The 23,186-nt window shown below is 58.8% G+C and overlaps 2 protein-coding genes and 1 long non-coding RNA gene across 5 annotated transcripts; 1 reads left to right on the forward strand and 2 right to left on the reverse strand.

The window, feature by feature from the left end:
• Positions 1–1,728: 1,728 nt before the first annotated feature.
• On the reverse strand, positions 1,729–11,648 carry CYGB (cytoglobin). Of its 2 annotated transcripts, none has more exons than XM_086356297.1 (4): positions 11,255–11,648; positions 5,840–6,071; positions 5,422–5,559; positions 1,729–3,016 (listed from the first exon to the last, which is right to left on the reverse strand). In XM_086356297.1, exons 1-4 carry the CDS (start codon positions 11,395–11,397, stop codon positions 2,945–2,947), a joined length of 585 nt encoding a protein of 194 aa, XP_086212423.1. In that variant the 5' UTR covers positions 11,398–11,648; the 3' UTR covers positions 1,729–2,944. The 2 variants fall into 2 exon arrangements, with proteins under 2 accessions (XP_086212423.1, XP_086212424.1); XM_086356298.1 differs by having other exon boundaries at positions 5,396–5,559; positions 11,255–11,559.
• A 2,234-nt stretch (positions 11,649–13,882) lies between these two features.
• On the forward strand, positions 13,883–18,285 carry PRCD (photoreceptor disc component). Its single transcript, XM_086356299.1, has 5 exons — positions 13,883–14,089; positions 14,382–14,450; positions 16,790–16,870; positions 17,259–17,350; positions 17,683–18,285. The coding sequence occupies exons 1-3, from the start codon at positions 14,016–14,018 to the stop codon at positions 16,809–16,811; spliced, it is 165 nt and encodes a 54-aa protein (XP_086212425.1). The 5' UTR covers positions 13,883–14,015; the 3' UTR covers positions 16,812–16,870; positions 17,259–17,350; positions 17,683–18,285.
• Positions 16,169–19,197, reverse strand: LOC147351126 (uncharacterized). Of its 2 annotated transcripts, none has more exons than XR_015147199.1 (2): positions 18,826–19,197; positions 16,169–16,420 (listed from the first exon to the last, which is right to left on the reverse strand). It is a non-coding gene; the product is annotated as an uncharacterized LOC147351126 (long non-coding RNA). The 2 variants fall into 2 exon arrangements; XR_015147198.1 differs by lacking the exon at positions 18,826–19,197 and adding an exon at positions 17,748–17,906.
• Between the last annotated feature and the right edge of the window lie 3,989 nt (positions 19,198–23,186).

Here is a 23,186-nt window from a genome sequence, read left to right on the forward strand (position 1 = left end):
ACAAAACAAAACGCCAGTCACTGCTCCTGTACCCGGTAGCCTCCTGCCTCCAGCCTGCCACCCACCAGGACCCGGTGAGCCCTGCCGAGCATCATCGCCTCTGTTCAGACTTTTATCAGGTCCCTCCTCAAGCAACACCCCTCCCCCAACTATAGGGTAAATCACCAGTTGCCAATGTCCCCTCTTTGTGGGGTGGGCAGTGGAGAGAATCTTTCTCCAGAGCCGCATTCCAGAAAAACTCCCATCTCCGAGGCCCCTTCACCACACTCCGGTCAAGAGAAGTGAAATGGGGAGGGGTTTTTCTTTCTAGAGACTACCCCCCACCTCCGACCACAGATGCCCCTTCTCTTAGCCACAGCCACTGTGGGGACCACAGCCACGCGGTCCCCACCGCCACCCAGAGCCCTCTGGCTCTGGCTCAGTCTGAGCCCACCAGGGACCATGAGGCCCGGAACCTGGAAGTCTGGCAGTCACTCATCTTAGCCAGCTCCTCGCCCACCCCCGCCGTCCTTCTCTTTGTTGCTTCCAATGACCTGGCGGTCACTTTGTCCTGAGCATTCCCACGTCCCCAGGACCATGGCATGCATCCTCGGTCTCCTCATGCCTGCCTCGCAAGACAGGTCTCATGTTCACTCCTATTTTAAATTAGAGGTGACCCATGGCTCCGAAAGTCTGAGTGACTTGCCCAAGGTCACACAGCGTAGGGAGACAGTCCCTGCAGAGCCGGGCGCTCTGTCCCTGGAATAGCCTTGCCCTTGCTCCATCCTCTCCAGCCTGCACGTGCCTCCTGTATGGGTGAAGCGCCCAGCTCATTTTTGGCCCCAGGTACTGGTCTTGCTTTCTAAGAGTGGAGTTTATTTATTCCCTGGATTGCTATCCAGCACCTCGGCTGTGCCAGGTCCAGGCAGTGGAGGCTCAGCCTTCATTCAAGGAGTTCACGGCCTGGAGAGATGAGACTTTCCTTGTGTGTCAGCTGAATCTTCCCAGGCAGCCGGAGCCCTCCCCAGAGGCAGACGCTGCTTCCTGCTTCCCCTGCAGCCCACCCCGGGGGTGGTGACCTCCCGGTCGCTCTGCTCCTCGGGGAGTTGTGCTGCTGACTGTTGCCGCCATCAGGGGTGGGGGCTGGGCAGGCCTGGCCTGAGGCTGTGGAGTGGGAGACAGACGGGGCTGGGAGCTGAGGGTTCAGGGTGGTCCTACGGGATAAGGCTTATAAGGGCAGACTTTCTCAAACGCCCACAGGCTACCCCACCCATGAACCTCATGCGGCAAGCAGGGTATGGGACAGCCAGCTCAGGTCTGGAAGGTCAAGGCCTTGCCCTTGGCTTGCTTGGCTCACTAAACTAGCAGGACCTTCCTTTCCGAACTTCTCTCCCTGGAGTCTTCCCTCGCTTATCCTATCCGCACCAGGGAGATTTCCAGAACAAAAGGTGAAAAGTCTCCCGGACATTTTAAAACAAGCCCAGACTCCATTTCTGCCCCACCCCACCCCCAAGAGCCCAGCTTCCAGTCTGCAGCTCTGTGATCCCGACTGAACCACCAGGGGGATCCGCACCACCGTCCTGAGCCCCAGTCAGAGGGGCCCGCGACCAGCCAAGGCTGAGACGCAGGTGAGGGGGGCCCTTGGTGGGGAGGTCACCTTCCAAGAAAAATGCCCCGGTCTTTAACTCAGGATGGGGAGACAGAGGCGAGGGGCAGATGGCAGGAAAAGACCAAAGGAGTGTGCACAGACACGGGAAGAACGAGTCTGTTTAATGACACGGCTGGGTCTGGTTACAAACGCCAGAAACTACAAAAGGAGGACAGGCAGTTACACGGACGGCTGCACGAAGACGGGACGGGAGGAGGCGAGCATGGAAACCACAGCAGCGAAGCATCCTTGAGGACGACACGCACGACCCAGGGGCACACATAGGCGGGGGAATCCCCAGCAATGCCGACCTGGATGGATGGACAGGCCCGACCACCAGCCAGCAGCCAGGCGAGGCAGGGGAGGGAAGGCCCGTGGCCCTCAGAGTGCCAGGACGAGACAGAGGCATCTGGTCCCATCACCACTGCCCTGCCTGGCAGATAAGCAGCCTGGATTCCCTCCCACTGTCTTAGCGGCAAAGGCAGATGGAACCTGGCATTCCAGGTTTCTTGACCACGGCCCTTCCCCTGCTGGCTGCAGTCACCCCGTCCAGAACTTCCGGCCCCCTCTGCCTGCCCCGGCCCATCTGGGGGCAAGTCAGGAAGCCACCTCCTTTTGTAGGGGGCAGAGGTAGGGCGCGCCAAAACCTTTCTGTCTCGAGAGCTGGGATGTGGGCAGCTGGTCAGAGAGAAGGGTCTGGGCTTTGCTGGCGAGCTGCGTTGCCTCCGCCCTGCCATGTGGCCCTCTCTGTGCATCTGTGGGACCCCCATTTTCTCTTCCAGAACACTCTGATCTCTGCCCAGAAGCTGCCAGGATCCCTAGGTGGGCAGAACCGAAGCCTCATACGTACCTCTGGGCCCCACTGTACACATTATAAGATATGTATGTATATATATATATATTTATATAGAGATTGGATATAGAATATATCTGTATATGCAATAGACGTGTGCATGGTACTCTAGATAAGTGATGCGGAGACCAGACCGGCGTGTGGCCAGGCAGATAGAAACAGGCCTCTTCGTTCCTCGAGTGACTCACAGACCTGTCCCTGATCCCCGCCGGTCTCTAACAGTGAGTAGAAAAGCTAAGAAGGGTGTGCCCGGCTCTTCAAGGAGGGAGGGTCCCCCATCCCCACAGGCCACCCGCTTTGGCGCCCTTGGAGTCAGCATCCGGGTAGCCGGTATCACCTCCCGGTGGCTCCGGGGGGGACTGTGGCCCAGGCGGAGGCAGCCTCTTTCCAGGAAGATGAGTCAGGGATTCTTCCAGCTTCCTTGGCACCCAGAGATGGAGGGTCTTCAGAACTCGGCCTTCTGCTCAAGGTGCTGCCAGGGACGGGGGAGAAGAAGAGGGTCCTATGGCCCTGAAGAGGGCAGCGTGGCCGGTGGGCTGTGGATGAGACAGAAGGAGGTGACAGGTTACTAGGGCCTCGGCATGGGGCCAGGGGACCTTTGCGGAGGGGCCAGGGGTCAGGGACTGGTGAGGTAGACACTACCCTCCTGGAGACCCATGTGGGGCCCCTGAAAGGAGCCCACTGTACCCAGCTTCTAAGGCCCTCTTCTGCCAGGAACCTGCGGTACGACCTCCGCCAGCCCCCTGAGCCTCAGCTCTTTTCCTCTAAATCCTGAGTCCTGCCTGCAGCGCCCACCTCCATGAGAACTGAGTGATGGAACTGCCTGAAAGTGTTTCACAAACTACAACGAACCATATAGACATGAGTGCTTGTCCTCAGTTGTAAGATGCGGACACTCCCAGGTTGGCCTGTGGTACCCCCTCGGGCCACCCATGGGTGTCCCCTTGGCACTCACCGCCCCCCACCCCCACCGCCACCCCCTGACTGCCCCCATCAAACCCACACACACACGCTCACACACCCACACACACCCTTAAGCAGAGACAGTTCAATAAACAGTGGCATCTGGCCCAATATTGCGTCTCTGATAAGAGAAGCTAGATGGAGGCCTTCTAGAACTCTGCCCTGGAACTCCGTCCCACCCTCTGAACCCGTTTGGACTCAGCAGTAGTTGGGCCCGCAGGCCCTGGGCCCAGGCAGACACACTCTCTTGGGGGTTACATCTGTGCCCCGAGGAGACGAGAGTGTGGAAAGGGATGAGGGGATTCCCCCAGAAACGTGGGGTGCTGGGGCCCAGGAAGGTGCAGGGCCCCGGCCAGTCCCCATGGTGGCCCATCTCCACGGAGCCCACAGGAGCAGAAACGGGGGAGGCGGGAGATTTCGGCGGTTTCCTAATGTTTAGGGTTTGGCAAGATTTCGGTCCCAGGGGTCCGGCTGAGGCAAGAGAGGGGAGGCGACGGGGCTTCGTGTCGGGAAATGCTGTCCATGTGGCTCTGATTCACTCGCACCGGCCAGCTCTCTCTCCCCGGCCCTCCAGGCCCCTATAAAAAAGCCCTTTTCTCTAGAAGCAGGAAGTCTCCTCTCCTGGCTGTAAACAAGCTCCTCTTTGGCGGCAGAGCCTGCCTGGGGAGAGGCGTGGGAGGGCAAACCCCCTTCCTCCTTCTGACCCTCTCCTGGCCCCTCCGGCACTTCCGGAAGCTCTGCAGGCCCTGCCAGCACCTCCTGAGCAGGTAAAAAGCCGCCTGCCGGCTTCCTGTCCATCTGCTCTGAGGTCTGGGGCCGGCCAGGGCCCAGCTGCAAACATCTGGAGCGGCCCCCTGGCTGTTGCCAGCAGTCCCCGAGGGCTCCGTTCCCTCGAGTGGTGCTGAGGCAGGGAAGGCAGCAGGAGAAGGTGGGGGCCAGGGTGGTCAGTGGCAGGAAGGCCGGGAGGCAGGGCCTCGCCAGGCTGCCCTCGGAGGACCTGAGCTGCGCGGGGACGCCTGCGAGCAGAGGTCCGGCCGGCCCCACGGGCCAGCTCCCAGCTTGGAGCCCCGGAGGGGGCAGGGGGAACGCAGCCTCTTCCCTGGGAAACTGCTGGGACTGTTTCTCTCCAACGCGTGTCCCGAGCCTCTGGCTGACCCCTGCTTCCCATTCCCTTCCCGCCCCCGCGCCTCTCCCTCCTCCCGCCTCCAGCCTGGCCTGGCCTCCGCCCCTCCATTGAGCTCCCAGAGCCCCAGCCCCAAGGGGGCCCAGGGAGGCTGGAGTGTTCCCAGCCGCCACGTCTGGGGGCCAGCCCTCCCCGAGTGCTCCAAGTCAGCTGGAGTCACCCGGAGGCCACTGGCCACCCTCTCAGAGCCCATCCCCAGGGCCTCACCCCAGAACTGGGAACGTGGACTCCGGAGTCAGCCCGGAAGCAACCCTCCCCCACACCCACCCTGCTGGTGTGCGTGGGAGGGACACCCACGTTGGCCCCGAGTGGGCTCGGCACGTGCGTGCATCCCCGTGATTCTCCTGGCTCCGGCCTGCTTGGAGGCCAAGGCGGGAGGGAGCGCTGCTCAGCACGAGATGAAAAATAGCCCCATGTGATGGGTGCCCGGGGAGGAAGTGGCCAGAGCTGGCCTGGGCTGCCTCTGGGCCTGATGAGCCAGCCTCCTGCCAGGAACCTTCCGAGCCTCTCTGCCTGGGGCAGCCTCGGTCTTGGGGTGCTCTGTGTGCCCCCCAAGTTCTAGGGGAGGGGAGGCTCTACCCAGGGAGAATCCGTCTGGGGCCCTTGGCATGAGTGGGCCTTTTCCTATCGTGCCTGTTCTTCTCTGTCCACTCCAGAGCCACCCTCCCTGGGAGTGTCCCTGCCCTGGAGGGTGGTCAGCCCCTGGGAGTCAGAAGAGGTGGGAGGCCGGGGGACAGGGGAGGACACGGCAGGGAGGCTGCCTCCTCACGTGGTGGCGTTGGGGACCTGCTGTACCCAGCCCACTTCCTTGTAGGCAGCGGTCACGTGGCTGTAGATGAGGCCGCGAAGCTTGGCCCAGGCTCTCTGCGTCTCGGGGGGAAAGTCGTTGGCAAATTCCTCAGCGATCACCTCCAGGATGACTCCAGAGAGGATCTGAGAACGAAGAAAAGGAAGCGGGGAGTGAACCCTGGGGTCCCCGCGCCCCCAGCCGCCCGCAGAATCCTGTGGTTGGCTGAGGGCATCATTCAGGACACAGCACCTGGCAACTTTGGGAACCAGACACCCTCAGGACCCAGCCCCATCCTGCTGCCCCTCCCAGGGACAGCCACGCCGGGGGACAAGGCTGGGTGGCACCCTGGGCTGTCGCTGACTGTGGGGCTCGGGAGCCGAATGGGGTTTGGTGTTGGGTGGCAGCGCCCATCCGGGGACCCACCTTGAAGTACACGGGCTCCACCTTGTGCTTGAGGGCGTGGGCTTTGCCCACCAGGGAGAGCACAGAGGACACCTTCTCGGGGTCATGCAGGTTCTCCACCACCGTGTTGAGGGCCCCCATGACCCGGCAGGCATGCTTCCGCAGCTGTGGGCTCCGCTCCATTTCCAGGGGCTCCTCCATGTGCTTGAACTGGCTGAAGTACTGCTTGGCCGACGGGAAGTTCACAAAGAACCTGCAGGAGGCAGCAGGCAGGCGCTGAGCAGGGGGCGGCCTTGGGCCCCACCCTGAAGTGTTCGGATGATGGCGGAGCGCAGGGAGGACCCAGGAGGGGCAGCAGGATGGGGCTGGGTCCTGAGGGTGTCTGGTCCCCAAAGCTCCCACAGGTGGGAGAGGGTGAGGGGGGAGAGGCAGGACCCACTCCCATGCCACCACGTGCAGCCGTCCCGCAAACACCGGCCCTTCCTCTGGCCGAGCTGGTGGACATGAAGCCCCTCCCTGGGTCCCAGCCTTTTCCAGCAGTCAGATCTGCATGTCCTCTCCCAGGTCTCTGCCTTCCTTGCTCCCTTGCCTCTTGCCTTCCTCCCAGACACCACACGTTTTTCAAGGCCTGCTCCAGTTGCAGGTCACAGGGTAAGAGCCTGCCTTCTGGGAATCATGGGCTGGTGCTGATCTGGGGGGGGAGTTAACTTTTCTGAGCCTCAGTTCCTCATCCACGAAACGGGCACCGCTGTTCCTTTCTTGAGAGTCCCTGTGGGATGTTGGGAGGAGGCAATGAGAGAGCTCCCAGCAGTGAGGACGCAGGGTGCTCAGTGAAGGCCTTTGTTATGATAAGGTCAGAGCTCTCTTCCTAAACAAAGGAGGGCCCCAACCATGACTTAACTCCTGTCACGGAAGGGAAGGGAAGGGAAGAAATGAGACTCAGTCCTCCTCCCAATGCCGTCCCTTCCCTCTTCACTTCGTCCCTTCCCTGCCTCCCTCCTCAGCCTGCAGTAAACAGTCATCGGTTGATTTAATTAAAGATATCACTTGATGTCACCTGCCTGGTGTGGTTCTGTAAGTCCTTCCAGTCTGTCGGTACATCTGACCTCTCCAGCCAGCCTGTGCACACCTTGGGGCAGACCCCAGGGTGATCTACCCCTTCCCTCTCGGGTTTATCTGCAATTGTCTAATTCCCCCCAAATATCACATCCACTATGCACGAGTCCTGGGTTCGATCCCTCGGTGGGGAAGATCCCCTGGAGGACGGCATGGCACCCCACTCCAGTTTTCTTGCCTGGAGAATCCCCATGGACAGAGGAGCCTGGTGGGCTACAGTCCAGGGGGTGCAAAGAGTCAGACACGACTAAGTACACAGCACGTCACATTCACTGGGTCGCTCTCCCGCTCAGAAACATTCCACTGCTCACCATTGTCCTACCAGACACAGTCAAAATTCCTTAAGATTCCAGGCTTGTTAGAAACTGCCCCACACCTGCTTCTCCAACACGGGGTCCATATTCTGTCCCTATGCACCAGCCCAACAGCTTCACTTAGCATCGGTAAAAGATTCCTCGGGTGAGCTGGCCTGCCCTTCCACACAATGGACCACCTCCCTCCTTCTTTCCGTGTGTCAGTCAGGCCTCTCCAGGAGCACACAGCCCGGGCCAGGGGGACTGTTTTCCTTCCAAGGCCATCAGTGGGTTCCCTGCCACCTTTCACGGCTTTTTCCCTTTCTACCCGTCTCGGTCCCACAGCCCCAGAGCAGAGCCCGGGTCTCACGCACCCTCTGACCCTTCACCCTGGCCCAGGGCCCTGCGGTTTGCAGGATGGTGATGACATTCGCGTTCCATCTCTCTCCCAGTAGGGACAGGGAGGTACGTGGCCAGACTCGATCAGAACTTATGTAACTTAACTGAAACTTCAGAAAAAGGAGGGACCGTCTTGGACCTGTTTTTTTCAGGTTGTTTTCACACCTTTGGAGTGTTCCCCTTTGTGATCAGAGAGAACTGGTAATTTGCTAAAATGACCCTTGGGGCAGGTCTCAGATCTGAGAGCTGGGATAGATGCAGGGAGAACAGCTGGCCCCCGCCACCCTTGCAGGCAACTAGACGGAGGCTGGCGGGGGAGTGACCGGGACACAGTCCACATGGAGAGCTGGGAGGGCCCCTCTCAGAGACCAAGTGTGACCCTGGACAAATCACTTCACAACCTTCTGTCTGCAAAAGTGTGAGAGGAGTCCCTGCACCACTGCTCGCTACTTCACAGATATACTGGTGAGGACAAATGAGGTGATGGGTCTGAAAATACATTGGAAAAAAGCATCATAGTGCAGGACAGCTATGAAAAACGCAATCTGGCTTTAAATGGGGAATCTCTGACTTTGGAGATCTTACACGGCAATAAGAATACAAATTTCTACTTGGCTGGTGAACACCAACATGCAGAGCATGTCCATTTGTCGGGTTTCCTTTAATGCCACAACCAGGTGGGTATTATGATGAGGCGGTAACAGGGACTATTTATTGAGCACTTACTATAGGATCTCATTAATCCTTGGGATACCATTCTGAGGTTGGCACTGTTTTTATCTCCATATCCTCAAAGGAATTGCTGCCCAAGGCTGCCCAGCGGAGTGGGTAGCAGGACCAGGAAGGAGCCGGAGCAGCTCCCACATTGATGACTTCCCCAGTCCATCTCAGAGGCTGCTCTGCTGGGGATGGTGGCCTGGGACCCAGCGGGTCCGCTGCCCAACAACACCCAGCACCACGTTATGGCCCCAAGGAAGGACGGTCCTGCCACGTCCCTCTTCTGAGCCGTGAGAGTCTAAGGGCCTGCACTCTGCCCCTTCATCCTGGGGTCTCTCCCAGGCCCCTGCGTTTACTCCTGACCCTCTCAGTCCCGGCCTGCGCTGCTGCTGGGAGAAGCCTCAGCGGCCAGCCTTGGGGAGTTTCTCAGCTTCCAGAGGCATCTGGGCTTCCAAGAGAGCCTGAAATAGGCCTGTCTGCGTTAGGGGGAAGGCGGCAGTTACAACTGGGAGGGGAGCCTTCCTGGAGCATGGGTGCTCCCTCTTGGACTCTTCCTGCAGGGAAAGGAGGTGTGGGGTCTGGGCGGCCCCTCTGCTACCTTCCTTGTGGCTGCTGCCTCCTCAGGGGGTGAGACTGGCCCCAGGGCTACTGTCTCAGGCTCCACCTGGCCTATGGATGGCCCGTGAAAACAGGAGGTGGTCAGGACAAAACTGGGGGGGTGCAGGATCTGGGGAGGGGCCTGATGTGAGAAGCTTATCAGTCTTGCCACCTAACACCGCCCACCCTGGGGCAGATAGCAGGTGCAGGAGTGAAAGAAAAGGGAGGCTGGTGGAACAGGCGCTGGGGGAGGGTCTGCTCCGCCAGCTTCTCTCCCAGGCTGGGCTGGGCTCCGGGCAACCGAGGTGGGGTCAGGTGAAGTGTAGCCGGGGGTTATCAGCAAGCCAGATCTAACTGCTATCTTGGTCTTCTTCTTGGGTTAACTGTGGGCCTGCGCACTTGGTAAACACCTCCCCAGCCCAACCCAGTCCCCTCTGAGAAACCAGCTCCCCCCAGGGAACTAGAGGGGCACAGAGAGAGAAAGAAAACCTTGCTGAGAGCTCAGACCCTCCAGAAACACCTCGGGGTTCAGTTGCTTCCTCGGCAATTCCCTACCCCCCTTTCCTGGGGAAGTTGGGTGGGATCCCAGGAGCGGAGTTGTGGACACATCTCCTGTGCTGGGCTTAGTCGCTCATTCGTGTCCGACTCTTTGTGACCCCATGGACTGCAGCCCGCCAGGCTCCTGTCCATGGGATTCTCAGGCAAGAACACCGGAGTGGGTGGCCATGCCCTCCTCTCATGTCCTTATTGGCAAATGGCAGGGTGTCGGGACAAAAAATAGCCATGGTCCTGTTAACCTCACCTCATTTCCTCCTGGTGACCCGTGTGGGTATCCTCCGCGTGCATCCTGAGACCTCAGTGCTAAAAGCCACCTCCCCCCCCCGCCCCCCGCAGGATGCAGTCTGGCGCATCTGTGACTCTGCGACCCACCGTGTGGGTGCTCGATAGTGCAGAGATGCACCTCCCATGTCTGATGGCTTGGGAACCTGAAATCCCCTCTTGCCTTCTCCACCACCCTGGTTGTTTCTGAGCCTGGGAGCTGCCCAAAGAGCTGTCTCTTCCTTGGGCGCCCTCCTGGAACTCCTCAAGAGTGCTGCTTGCTCTTTTTTTCCTCCAAAATCTGTTTCTAAGTTGGAATCAGGGCACATCATTATGGAGCTGGGTAGGTCCCAGGCTTGGGGGAGGCAGAAGGGAGAGAGTGTGGGAGAAAAAGAGGAGCCAGAGATGGGGCCAAGCCTGGGAGACAGGCATGCACTTCAACTGTCCTTTCCAATGGGAGGTTTCACCCCATCTTTAAACCAAAAGACTGCCCTGATCTGTCCTAGATTTGATAGCTTCCCTCTGCCAAGGACAGAGAGTTGGGGGTGAGTGTGGGTCTGGGGCCTCCCTGCCTGCACCCCCCAGGGACAAGCATGTGTGGGAAGAGAGCAGTGATCTGGAGCAGTAGTCAGGTACTAGCTTATGCACTCTGTGGGAATGGCATGCATGTGCACTGACTAGTGTGTAGGAGTGTGAATAACGGTGTCACTCTCTGTGTGCATCCCTTGGGGGCATGTGGTTCCTGAATGACCCCTGAGCCCAAGACCCATGACCTTTCCTCCCCAGACCTGGGGTTCAGGATGGGGCCCTGTTTCCTGAAGCTTCTCCCTTTCCCTCCATCAAACTCAGCAGGGACTGTATCCGCGGGGACTGTTTACTTCTCCACTCACCTGCACCTCACCTGGGAGCTCCCTGTTGGCCTGGCCCCAGGGGCAGGAAGGGACCAGCTGGGAAAGCGGGACCTCTGGGGTCCACTTCTTCTGACCTCTATTCTTTTGCCCTTTGCGCAGCCCTTCCAGGTCTCTGCATACGGGAAGGGGCTGAGCTGGAGAAAAGGGTTTGCTCCTCTTTGTCCTCTTTGGCTGATCCTCAGTTTTCTTGTCTCTAGAATGGGAAGCCCCCACGACCTCTATTGGAAAGGCCGTAAAACGTGTGTCCAAAACAGCTGCGGGTGGCTGAGGTCGCGGCGAGGTAGGCAAGGCTGGCTGAACCAGGAGTTCTGAGGCCCGGGAGAGGAGGGGGATGGAGGTGCCTTCCTTCTGTGCCTGGTTCCTAGTTCCTGGTGAGCCCCTCGCCCAGAGCTAAGAAGGGCTCGGCCAGGGCTTCGCCCACCCCAAGCCGCCCCAGGCTACCCGCAATCCCCCGACCGGCCCGGGCCCCAGTCGCAGCTGGGAAGGTGGCGCCCGAGCTCGGACCCGGGCCGAGCCCGCCTCTGCCCGGAGCCGCTGCCGCCGTCCCTCCCCCGGGCCCGTCGCCGGGCCGGGACGACACCTACCTCACCAGGATGGCCACCCCCACGTCCTCGCAGTTGGCATAGAGCCGGGCCCACGTCGCCTGCACCGCCTTCCTCTCCGCCTCGGACAGCTCCTCGCTCCGCTCCCTGCGCTCAATCTCCATCTCGCCCGGCACTTTCTCCATGAGCAGCTCCAAGCCCAGCCCGGCTTCGCTCGGCGACGGCGGGGCGCGGGGCGCGGGGCGCGGGGAGCCGGGGCCGGCTGCGTGCGCGGCGGGCGGCGAGTGGTAGAGCGCGCCGGAGGGAGGGAGCGTGTCTGTCTGTGCGCGCCGGGTGTGTGTGTGAGTGTGTGTGTGTGCGCGTGTGTAGGGTATATGTGCAGGGGGCGGGGGACCGCGAGCGGGGGGCGGGGATGTGGTCTGCCGGAAAAAATGTGAAAAAAAATAAATCCGCTCCAAACCCCCAAACCCGTGTCCGTGAGCCAATTCCGGCAAGGTGAAGGATGGGCGGGGTGGGGGCGACGCGGGTGGCGCCTGCCCGCCCTCCAGACCGGAGTTTGATGGCCGGGCGGGGCAGGGGCGTAGGTGTGGCGGAGGTACTGGGGGTCCCGGGAGGAGGGGGCTGGCAGTCACCGGGCGCGGGGCTGCGCGGGCCGCACAGGAGTGCGCCGCGCTGGTGCGGGTCTGGGGGCGTGTGTGCACCCTTCCCGCCAAAGGGAACTGACTCTGAGTCAAACACTCCCGGGCATTTGCGGCGTGGCCGCGAGCCCGACGGGGCGGAGGCGAGCCCCTCCTGCAGCGCCGCGGTGGGAGCTGAGCTCCGGCTCGACTCCCGCCTTCCCCGAGCCAGCCACGGGGCCCTGGCGCCACCCCCAGCGCTCCGGACCCCAGACTCCGAAGGGTTTGGGACTGGAGTCATCTCCCTGCTCCAACACCTTACAGGAAAACCCCGGTGCGGGGACAGGAGGGCGGCCGTCGAACTTGAGCGGCCAAGAGGTCTGAGCCCCTCTTTGCTTCCCGCCAGCACCCCTCCCCCTCGGTGCACGCACGTGGCCTCAGAAAGAAGGCCCTGGAGGCCCTGGGTGACTTACCAATGACACAGGCAGGCCAAAACCTGGGACTCCCCTAATGCTGGCCCTGGAGGAACAAAGTTTGAAGGAGAGGCAGCCGACTGGGCAAAAGGGCCCTGCGGTGGGGATGGCAGGATGTCAAGAAGTCCTGGGGAGGGCCTGGACATCGGAGCCATCTCAGCTGCCAGGGCCTGGCTTAGGGAGGGGTTCTGTGGGTGGAGAAGACAAGTCCTGGTGGGCTTCTCAGGGAGGCGCGATTGGACCAGAGGTAGGGACGGTACCTCTGAGAGCCGCCCTTACGGTGGGGGTCCCACCTCTGACTCCCAGTTGAAGCCAGAGGCTGCAAGCATCTGAAAGCTGCAAGGGCACTTGTCGGGTGTGTCCACTTCTCCCTAAGGCTTCCTGGTGACCCTGCTTTTCCAACTCTGTGTCTACTGCTCAAGTTTTGCAAGAGGTGTAGCTTGGCTCTTCAGCTTTGGTTGATGTGCTTCTTTAAAAAATCATGTTTCCAAGTAGAGTGCCCTGGCACAGCCCCAGGTCTGGGCCTCGATGGAGTTCAGGGTCCAGGTACCTCGCTGGAACCCTGGCAGGAGGTCTCTTGCCATCAGGTCTCAGCTGAGGGAGGGCAGCGCCAGTGCCCTCCTCTGGGGGTCTTGGAGAGGGATAGAGGAGAATGGGTGGGCTCGTCGCTTAGGCAACTCCAGACCTGTGTCCTAGCTTTTGATCTGTGCTGCGCATGCTGCCTGGACCAAGGCAGAGCACGCTGTGCTGGGCCACCTCAGAAATTCCTCCGAGAGCTTCCCATGGCCAGTGCAGTGGCCTTCCAAACAGCGGCCCAAGAGGTTCCCCTGGGATGTGGACAGAAAGTAGGAGAAATTTACTTTCATCTCAATCTTTACAAGCTTTATGCATGTCTCTGGTGGCAGGACTGCATTTGCACAGTAATATGGTGTATAATTCATGAGTGGATGCATATAATTCCTTTATGAGTGTACCTATATGTTTCTTTCATGAGTGCACACTTAAATTCTGCTTCTAACTGAAGAGGGTATGTAATCAGAAGCGTTGGGTGAGGACTGTCCAGAGGTTAGCAGTGAACCATTTAGCCAGCCCTTCACTCCCTGGCCTCCCTTGTCTTTCTGGCTTCATCATCTATATTCTTCCTCCCCTCCTGACATCTCCCCTGTGACATCACGGCTCCACCAATACTCGAATTTCAGTTGCTGGAACATGCCTTGAGTTTTCACGCCTGCAGCCCTGGCAGAGTCTTCTGTCTGGGGGCCCACTCTTCCCTGAGCCCCTGCAAATTCAGCCAAGATGAGAGAGCCCAACTTCTCTCTGAAGTGTCTCCTGATGCTTGTAATTCCCAGAGAGTTCTGTAGGCGTCTTTAATCGCCTGAGTCTCTTCGCGGTGGGTGGTGGCCATTTGTTTAACTTGCCAGGGAGTTTGTTTTAGACTCTAAGCCCCTAGAGGGCCAGGCCCAGCGCTTAGTCATATCTACATCCACAACAGACAGAGGGCGATTTACCCGCCACTGGGGGGACAACCTGGGCCCAGTGAGGTTAATCAGGCTTCACAAGGTCGGGTCTGCTGACCCCACTAATCAGCTTGAGCCTCCTAATCCATCGCCAGCAGGAACTTCAGGACGGAGGGCAGGGGCTCGGGAGAGCTGGTGGGGGCCATCTTGGCCTTCTCCTGCAGACTCGGTCTGGAGGGGATGGGGCAGCTGAGACATGTGCACCACCCTCTTCCTGCTCAGCACCTTGGCCATGCTCTGGCGCCGCCGATTTGCCAACCGGGTCCAACCGTGAGAAAATCACTGGGCCCGGGCTGGGATGGGGGAAAATGATTGGGCTGAAGGCGGGCAGGGGCTGCCTGGACTCACAGGGAGGCTGGGAGGGGCTTGCCGGGGAGCCCTAAGAGGATTCCCCTTGGAGTAGGGGGCACTCCGAGTTCTTCGAAGGTGCTGGCTGCGGCCTCCGGTCCCCAGAACCCAATATGGCTTAGGTCTTGCAGAGAAGCAGGAGAGGGGTCTGGGGTCTGAGCTCTGGGATCTGGGTGTTACCCACAGCTCTGCCGACCTCTTTTCCCTCCCGCAGAGAGCCCAATGGAGTCGATGGGGCAGTTTCGGGCAGCAGCTTGGAAACAGACCTCCAGTCGTCAGGCAGGTAAGGCAGAAGAGCCTCGGGTGGAGCAGGGAGGGCGTCACGAAGGAGGCTGCCACTGTCCCTACTCCCTGCCCAGGCCCTGGAGTGTACGTGTGTGTGTGTACGTGTGTGTGTGTGTGTGTGTGTGTGTGTGTACGTGTGTGTGCTCCAGGCTGGCCCCTCACCCCAGTTCGCCTGTTCCCTGTGTGCCTACTGGGTAGGCTGAATGTCTGTTTTCTCCAGCTGGGTATGGGAGTCCCAGCCTTCCCCTGTGGACCCAAACTGTTCTGTCTTGCGTGTCCGAGAGTGGGGTGGTCCCCAGGGCCCCGCCGTTGGGAAGCGCAGCGGGAGAGGAGAGAGGGAGGAGGCATCAGCAGCTCTGTGATCCTCGGCCTGCCTTCCCCTCCCCCTTCTTCTCCCGCGGCCCCGCCCAGCCTCGGCAGCTCCACTGCCCGAACCTCCAGCAGGATTCGCTGTCTGGTCCCCAATAGAAGGCGCGGGAGGCGCATGACGTCACCGCCACCGAGTGCCATTGGCTGGGCAGCCCCTGCGGGCAGGACGCTGTCTCCAGTGGCCAGAAAATTAACTCTTTCCTCTTCTGAAGCCATGCGGCCTTTAGAAGGGGTGAAGTTTGGGCGGGGGGGTAACGTCTGGACTTTCCCTTCCCCGGGTGACTAGTGTCCTTTGATGAGAGGGGCTCTATGCCCAACAATAAACACTGAAAAATCGACCAATATTTGTTAGGGGCACACTGTGGGAGATGTTGGTCTGTGCCTGCGGGCCCACCTGGTGTGGGGGCCTAGCTGAAGAGGGACGTTCTCTCCTGTAACAGCTTCTTCTGAGCCCCTAGCACTGCTCCTCTTACTCCCCGTGAAAGACAGAGTGTGATGGCCTTGGGCTTCGGGGGACCCTGGGAGGAGGCTGTCTCCCCACAGGCTCCGATGGCTGAGACAGACAGCATGCACTCGCACGCTTGTCTGGACGCCCCATGCCTCGTCCAGGGTGTGGGGAACGTGCCTGCGCTGTGACCCCTAGATAGCTCGAGATGGGCAATAGAACATGGGTCTTACTTCTCAGTCTTTGGATTCCCCTAGGTCTGGAATGTCAGAACCATGTTCCCCGGCTCCCCGCCCACCCCCAACTCCATCTCTCTGACCTCCCCTGGTCCCCAGGAAGCCCAGGGCCTGTGCAGGAAGCGGAGTCATTTCTGTGATGCCCTTCCTCTTAGTTCCCCGACTGGGGATCCAGCCTGTACCTCCTGCACTGGAAGGCAGTGTCTTAACCACTGGTCCTCCAGGAAAGTGCCCTGGTCCTCACTGTGGGGTTTGGGTCTAGCGTGGGGCAGGCATGCATGCTCAGTGGCTGTCGTGTCCGACACTGGGCAGCCCCATGGACTGTAGCTCACCAGGCTCTTCTGCCCATGGGCTTTCTTGGGCAATGAGTGGGTTGCCGTTTCCTCTGCGGGATCTTCCCGACCCAGGGATCAAACCCATGTTTCCTTCATTGGCAGGTGGATTCTTTACCACTGAGCCACCAGGGAAGCCTGGAGTGGGGCAGCCTGAGTTTAAATCCCACCTCCCCTCTTACTGAGAGCCTGTGAGCGAATTATGTAATCTTTTATTTATATGTAAACTGAGATTAATAACAGAGAGGTTGCAAGGTCTCTGTGAAGTTTGAGTGAGATAACCATTATAATGCACTGGCACAGAGTAACTGCTCAATTAACACCAGGTTCTCTCTTGCTGTTATGACATCACTGCTTTATTCTTCCCTGGGGGGCTCTCATACATTAACTCACTCAAAAGAGTCCCTGGCCCCAGAGGTCCGGCCCTTCAAGTATTTCTGGCTTTTGTCAGTGTTGCAGGAAACGGAGGGAGAGGGAGATGGAAAGGACTTGCTAGAGGTTGTCCGCCCAGTTTGTGGTTGACGTGGGACTGGCAGGTCTCTGACTTCAGAGTCCATCTCCTCCACATGAAATGCCCCTGGAGCTCCTGTCAGGAGAGAAAAGGCCAAATCTGGGACCATCTGGCCGGGCCTGGTCTGCTGTGGCCTTGCCAGGACTGTTAACTCCTCGGGACTCAGCTAACTGGAGAAACTGGCCTCCCATCTACCCCTCTCGCAGACAGCGGGTCCACGGAAGGCTCGCCTGGAAGTGGGGAGTGGGGCGGGGGGCGGTGGTAGATGGGAAATTTCTGCTCTCCAATTCCACTGTTGTTAATTCCAACTAGCTTCTGGGAGCGGGGGGCTCCTGTTCCTCTATTGTAGGGTGAATCTCTAGGTGCAGGGCTGGGAGAAAAAGACTGGAAACAGGGGCGGGTCATCCCCCCCAGTCCTCTGACTCCATATTCTTTCCTGTTTAGGGAGAAAGAGCCTCTGAAGTAAGCCCTGGTCTCTTGAGGCGGAGCTCAGCCCCAGGGCCTGGGATCAGCTGGCCACGGCAGGTAGGGCAGGGTCTGCAGCCTCGAGGGCAGAGGGCAGGGTTGGGGACAAGGCGGGAAGGACACAGAGTCCACAAAGCCTGGCCGCATGGGAGCGTGTCAGGCTGTGGTCACGTCGGAGGTTGAGCGTAGGAGGGTGGACTCCTTCCGGTGCCTCCTTCCCGGAGCCTGTTGTGTTCCAGGTCACAACGTAAGGGTTAGTTTTAAGAGAATGAGGGGTCATCTCAACAGCATTTTCTAGGCCTGGGGATGAGGTGGTGGTCCTGCTGGGGGCCTGAGGGCTGTCTAGAGGACTTCTTAGGGAGGTGGCACTCTGGGATGCCCACTCTGTAATGCAAGCCCCCGCTCTGGGATGGGAGAGCCAGCCCATCAGCTGGTTTTTCTCTTTCAGCTCAAGTCCCAGCGTGCCCCCCACCCCGGAAGGACGATGTGCTGGAAGCAGCAGCTGCAGGACGGGAACCAGGGAAAGCAGTTGTCGAGAAGGTAGACTCCCCTTTTGGCCCGGACCACTGGTCTGCACCACCCTAGGCCCTAGCGTGGGGCTCCTGGAGAAGTGGGCCTGGTCAGGCAGGTGGGAGGGCTGGAGGTCTTGAGCTCTGGGACAGGCTCCCTTCCTCGGAGGCGACCCAGAGAGAGGGACTCAGTGGGGTGCCCCAGCCCTGTTAACTCTGGGGCAACTCTTGCCACCTAGGGGGTGACAGGAGGGAACAGTAAGGAGTGAGGGGACTCCAGAAGTGAGGGACAGCCATGGCTCACGTTTGCCGAGGAGGGGCTGCCTGTCGTCCTCTGCTGAACCCTCACAATAACCCATGCAGGCTGGTCACGCGATCATCCACGGTTCAGAAACAGAGGAAACTCGCAGAGAGGTTCGCTGACTTACCCAGCGTCACTCAGCCAGAAAGTGGGGGACCCCAGGCTCATAAGGAGGAGGGGTGCAAGCCTCCTGAAACCACCTGGAACCTGTAGCTGCTCAGGGGAAGAAGCGGTTTCGCTGGCCTGGCCACCCATCGCTGGCAGCTCAGCTCGTCCAGAGCTGTATGGTGTCACTTGGCGGCAGTGGCACTCACGTCCTGTGACATTTGCCGCTGCCCGGTCCCCAGAGCTCCCCAGAGCTCACCCTGCTGGCGGCTCTGCTGAACCGATCACTAGGAAGGGCCAGCTGGGTCTATGAGGTGTCTGCCTGCAGCTGGATGGAAGCAACCCACAGCTTGTTCTGTGCGCGCGCGCGCATGCATGCGAGCCTGTGTTCCAACTGGGCAGTAACGTGTGGGAAGGGAGAAGCGTGACACTTGTTTTTGTCAGTCTGCTGACTGCTCAGTAGCGGCGGCGGTGGCCTCCTTTGCCCCCAGCTGCTCTGCCGTTTCTCTTTACGATCCTGCCTGATCCCGAGTGGAGATAAAAGCAGATTTCCGCTTCTGCTCCCTGAGATCCAGGCGCAGACCCGGCAGGCAGCTGCTGCCCACTGCCTTGCGGCCATTCATTTTCCCAAGCCCCCCTCCTCCCACGTGCATCTCTCCTCCCTCTCCAGCCCCAACTGCTCACCCTCCCACCAGGAGCGAGGCCTCTGCCTGGCCAGCCCTGCTCCCTGACTTTCAAGAAAGAGGAGCTTCTGTAGACAGCAGGGAAGGCTGAGATGCAGCAGACTCGGGGAACCCACTCTCAAGGGACAGGGAGGAGGCACAGCCTGCTGCAGGGAGCCTGGCAGTTCCGTGGGAGCCTCAAAAAGTAGGGCAGGGCGGAGGCAGGGTAAGGGTCGCACCAGGGGAAGGAGCTCCGTGCTGGAGCTGAGTCAGAGCCCCACTGCCCGCCTGATATGGGCCGCAAGTTCGTGACCACCTGTCTCAGCTCTCGTCAGCCTGTCTTTCTCTGAGAGGCATCACCGTCCTGGTGGCAGGACTCACAGGCTGAGGGCCAGAGGGCACTGTTCCCAGGACCTGGCCTGTGCTCCCCGATCCTACCTTTGCGTTCATTCTCTAATCTCTTTGCCATATTCCTGTCACTTCATCCTGGCTGCCGCTCTCTGCCTGTCTCCTTCCACTGGGCTGAGGAACTGTCAGAGCAAGGTCGGCTCGCTGTACCGGGGCTGGCTCACCGCCCAGACACACATCCACAGAGTGACACCCCTTTGCAGCCCTGTTCTCAGAGCCTGCCCAGGAGGTGAAGGCGCCCCTGGGGACCATTAGCCGGAAGAAGGGAGGGAAAGCAAGAGGAAGGGGCTGCTGGAGGTGGGGGGAGGTGTCTGCCGGGCTTGGAGGCTGCCCAGGCCCTGGCAGCTGGGGTGCCATGTGGGCTGGCTGGGAGGGGCTCTCTCCCCCAGGGAGCAGGCTGGCTTTGGTGGGAGCAGATTGTGTTTACACCTTCCCCACACGCCCGGCCCACGCTCGCCTCTTATTCTCAGGCTCTCCCACCCCTGGGCTCTGCACAGTCTGCATGCTGGCAGCTCCTATTGCAGAGTTGCCACCCTCGGCCGAGAACTCCTCTTCAGGAGGCTGCCCGGGGCCGAGGCGCCCTTTCCTCGGCCCACTATCTCCCGTCCCAGCAGCTGGGTTGAAGCCCGTGGAGGGGGGGGGGGGCGGGGGTGTGTGGACCCAGTGTTCCCAAGAAGCTGAGTCCGTCTCTCTCCCATTTCCTTGGTAAGAGCTGCTGCTTGGATATGAGAGCAGAAAAGTTCAGGGGCTTGGTAGATCAGCTGTAACAAGAGGGAGGGGATTAAGGGGAGACTCAAGAGAGAGAGCTGGGTCCCTCCTGGTCCAGGGTGTGGGCTGTTAGTAAATAATGATCAAGGATTTGAGAGCGAGGAGCCCAGGGTCAGAGCACCAGGTTGAAATCTTGACTCCACTGCCACTTCATACTTCTGTGGCCTTGGGTACATTATTGAACGTCTCTGTGCCTGTTTCCTCATCTATAGCACGGAGGTAATAGTGTTAGTTTCCTGTCTCACAGGATTGATGTTAAATTAGATAATGTGTGTAGCGTGGAGAAGGAAATGGCAACCCACTCCAGTGTTCTTGCCTGGAGAATTCCAGGGACAGGGGAGCCTGCTGGGCTGCCGTCTATGGGGTCCCACAGAGTCGGACACGACTGAAGTGACTTAGCAGCAGCAGTAGCGTGCTTACCACGTTACTAAGTGTTCAATATATGTGAGCTAGTGGGATTGTGTTTGTAAACTGTCAGTTACTGAACAATTATAGAACAATCATTAGGTAAATCTAACAGCTAGAGTCCCTCCCCTCTTTCCCAGAGCCCTCCTGGCCTGTCTTTCCACATAGACGACCACCGGGCGCTTGGCAACTCTGAAATAAAGAGTAGAGGGTGGCACTGCTGGGTGGGGGCCACCAAGTAAGACCCAGCACCCAGTGAGACGGTACAAGAGCCTGCTGCTGTCGCTTCTGGGTACCTAGAACCCCATCCCAACCTCCAGGGGGTAGGGACGGTCCTGGCCTGGACACCTGCCCCCCAAGAGGCTCCGCTTCTTAGCTCCAGAGAAGACAGGCGGCAGTTGCCCTGATGCTCTTCTACCCTCTGTCTGAATGCTAATCTCCCTGCCATGGAAGCCTGAGTGACAGGGAAAAGGCTGCTAGGAATTGCAGGGCAGCCGAGGGCAGCAGCAGGAGGCAAGGAGGTGCTGTCGTCTGCGACTTCTGCAGCTGAGGCTCAGTGCCGCTGCCAGTCTCTCCTGGAGCCTGGGAGACTGGGACACGACCAGAGAACTTATGAGGCAGCGGGGGTGGGGCGGGGGAGCAAGGGAGGCAGCCGCAGCAGCTGCGTCTGGCATGACCCTGGGGTGCAGAAGCAACCGGGGAGAGTACCGGCCCATCCCAAATGTGTGACTGTATGTCTACGGACAAGATGGTCCTGGGCGGGGGCAGAGAGCAGAGGCCCAGTCTTAGACTGGCGGGACACGGCCCCATCTGAGGCAGCCACGATGACACAACAGCAGGGGGCCCAGCTGGCCCCGCTGCTCCCGGGCCCCCTCTGCAGGCGCCCCACTGCTAGAGAAGCTCAAGACCTTGAGATAGAGCCTCAACAGAAGAAGAGCCAAGTGGCTGATACTGAGATTTACTTTGATGATGATAATGATACTACTACTATTAATAATAATGGCTAATAGGTCTCAAACACTCTGTGCCAGGCGCTGTGCCAAGAGCTTTATTTATAAGCACTGTCTCATTTATGAGGCAGGAACTGCTGTTAACCTCATTGACCCAATAAGGAAAGTGAGGTTCACAGAACTCATTCAAGGTCACTCACAGCTGGTGGCAAAGCCAGGACCTGCGCTCGGGCAATGTGATACCGGAGCTCATGAGCTGGCAGGGCAGGAAGGGCCTGAGTCTTGAGGAAAGCCAGGGTGACCCGGCCTCCAGGCCCAGGGAACCAGTCGTGGCCTGGCCTGGGCGGTGCCTCTGCAGGTGGGCCGGGAGGGCTCTGCCAGGATTATCTGTGTGCTCTCTCTTCTGGAACCCATGGTTCAAGGTTCAACCCATGGTTCTGAAATGGCTAGTCCTTGCTTGCCAGCTGACAGGGGAAAGGAGAGCGGGCTCTGCAGGATCTGTCATCCTCTCAGGGAGGAGGCAGTGGCCACCAGCAGGGGTGACAGACAGACAGGCCAGCACTCAAAGCCACTGCCAATCTGCTGTCCCCTTCAACCAGGGCAGAGAGAGAGGACACAGCCAGCAGCCTGGCTGGAGGGGGAGCTGGAGGAGGGGGAGGGCTTCGAGCAGGTGGCTTTGAGAGGGAGCCCCTGACTTAAACTGGAAATGAGTCCTGGTACATAAGGACTATAGACCCTCTCTGAGGGATGCACATGCCCCCTAGTGGGGACTAAGCCTAGAGGGTGGACAGAAAATGAAAACAGAAGTAACCCATGACTATGACCTGTGAGCCTAAGTGGGAAGGGCCAATCCCATTCTTTGGTGAAGACACACACATCCACTTAATGTCACGTGCAGAAGCCAGCTGAATTAAGCATTAAAGGAGACTATTAATGTATTCACTTGCTTGTTTATTTGACAAGCACATATTGGGAGCCCGCAACATACAAATCTTGTATTAGGTGTTGGGAGTGAGACAGCGAAGAAAGAGACAGTGCCTGCCCTTCCAGTTAGAACAAGACCAAGACCTCGGCCTGGCAGGCCCAGTTCTGCCAGCCAGACACTGCCTGACCACGTGACGGTTCCTTCTCTGGACCTCCACCTCCCCATTTAACAGGCATGTGTGGGAATCAGGTGGGCTGGCACTGGCGACGGAAAGGACTAACGGCTGTCCTCAGGAAAAGAACTACTAAGATGAAGGGGACCAATCAGATGACCTCTGGGGGCCCCAGAACTTCTCCCAATCAAGAGACTCTAATGGACTGTGTCTGGAGGTGCTAACAAGGACTCGCTCACTCAACAGACATTTATGGAGTGTCTGTGTGCCAGGCACTGTGGATGCCAAAGTGAATTAAGACTTCCTGCCACAAACAACTAGAAAACTGAGCAAAATATAAGAAACAGACACTTGACGACAGGCAGCACACAGGATGGTGACCTCACGACTTCCTGGGCATCTGCCTCAGACAGTTCCCTGCCTGCGGCGGGGGGGCAGGGGGCAGAACATGCAGACCACGGCGGTCTTACTAGGGTGAGGAGGCACCATCAGAGTTCAAGACAGTGTGGCAGGGCGGAGGGGTGGGCGGCGGAGGAGGCAGTTCCAAAGGACATACACACAGATTGATGGGATCCAAAGACAGGACAAAGGTGATTCAACAGAGAAAGGGAAATCTTGATGACAGAAAATAGAAAGCACTAACCATAAAAACAAAATGGATAAACTGGACTAAATCAAAACCGGAAAGACTAGGAGAAAGTATCTCCCAAGCAAATATCTGAGACAGGACTTGTGTCCAGAATATATAAAGAACTTTCACAAGTCAGTAACATGATAGGCCAATAAAAAAGGGAGGGTTTTAATAGACTCGTCATAAAGAAGTATACGTAGGACCAATATACACAGAAAGATGCTCAACATCACAGTCAACAGGGAGATGCATGTTAAGACCACAGTGAGATACTGCAACACGCCCACAAGAATGGCTAGCGTTAAGACTGACCATAACAGGTCCTGCTGAGGGTGCGGAACCAGCGTAACTCTGAAACACATTGCTTGGGAGAATGTAAGCAACGCAAACCACTGGGGATACCAGTTTGGCAGTTTCCCTTGCAGTTATCCAAGAGAAATGAAAACTTATGTCCACAGACAGATCTGTATAAAAATGTTCATTGCAGCTTTATTAATCATAGTTCCAACAGCCCAAATGTCCATCAACATGTGCATGGAT

This window comes from Bos grunniens, chromosome 19 (genome assembly GCF_055505025.1).
Source record: "Bos grunniens cultivar Pamir isolate PY7600 chromosome 19, Bosgru_T2T1.0, whole genome shotgun sequence".
NCBI lineage: Eukaryota > Metazoa > Chordata > Mammalia > Artiodactyla > Bovidae > Bos > Bos grunniens.

Excerpts from the sequence above, each read along its gene's own strand:
- CYGB (XM_086356297.1), bottom strand. The coding sequence starts at position 11,397 with ATGGAGAAAGTGCCGGGCGAGATGGAGATTGAGCGCAGGGAGCGGAGC. Across the intron at positions 6,072-11,254 it reads GGGGTGGCCATCCTGGTGAG|GTTCTTTGTGAACTTCCCGT; the intron begins GTAGGTGTCGTC and ends TGCCTCCTGCAG. Across the intron at positions 3,017-5,421 it reads CCTACAAGGAAGTGGGCTGG|CCCACCGGCCACGCTGCCCT; the intron begins GTACAGCAGGTC and ends TCTCATCCACAG.
- PRCD (XM_086356299.1), top strand. The coding sequence starts at position 14,016 with ATGTGCACCACCCTCTTCCTGCTCAGCACCTTGGCCATGCTCTGGCGC. Across the intron at positions 14,090-14,381 it reads TTTGCCAACCGGGTCCAACC|AGAGCCCAATGGAGTCGATG; the intron begins GTGAGAAAATCA and ends TCCCTCCCGCAG. Across the intron at positions 14,451-16,789 it reads GACCTCCAGTCGTCAGGCAG|GGAGAAAGAGCCTCTGAAGT; the intron begins GTAAGGCAGAAG and ends TTTCCTGTTTAG.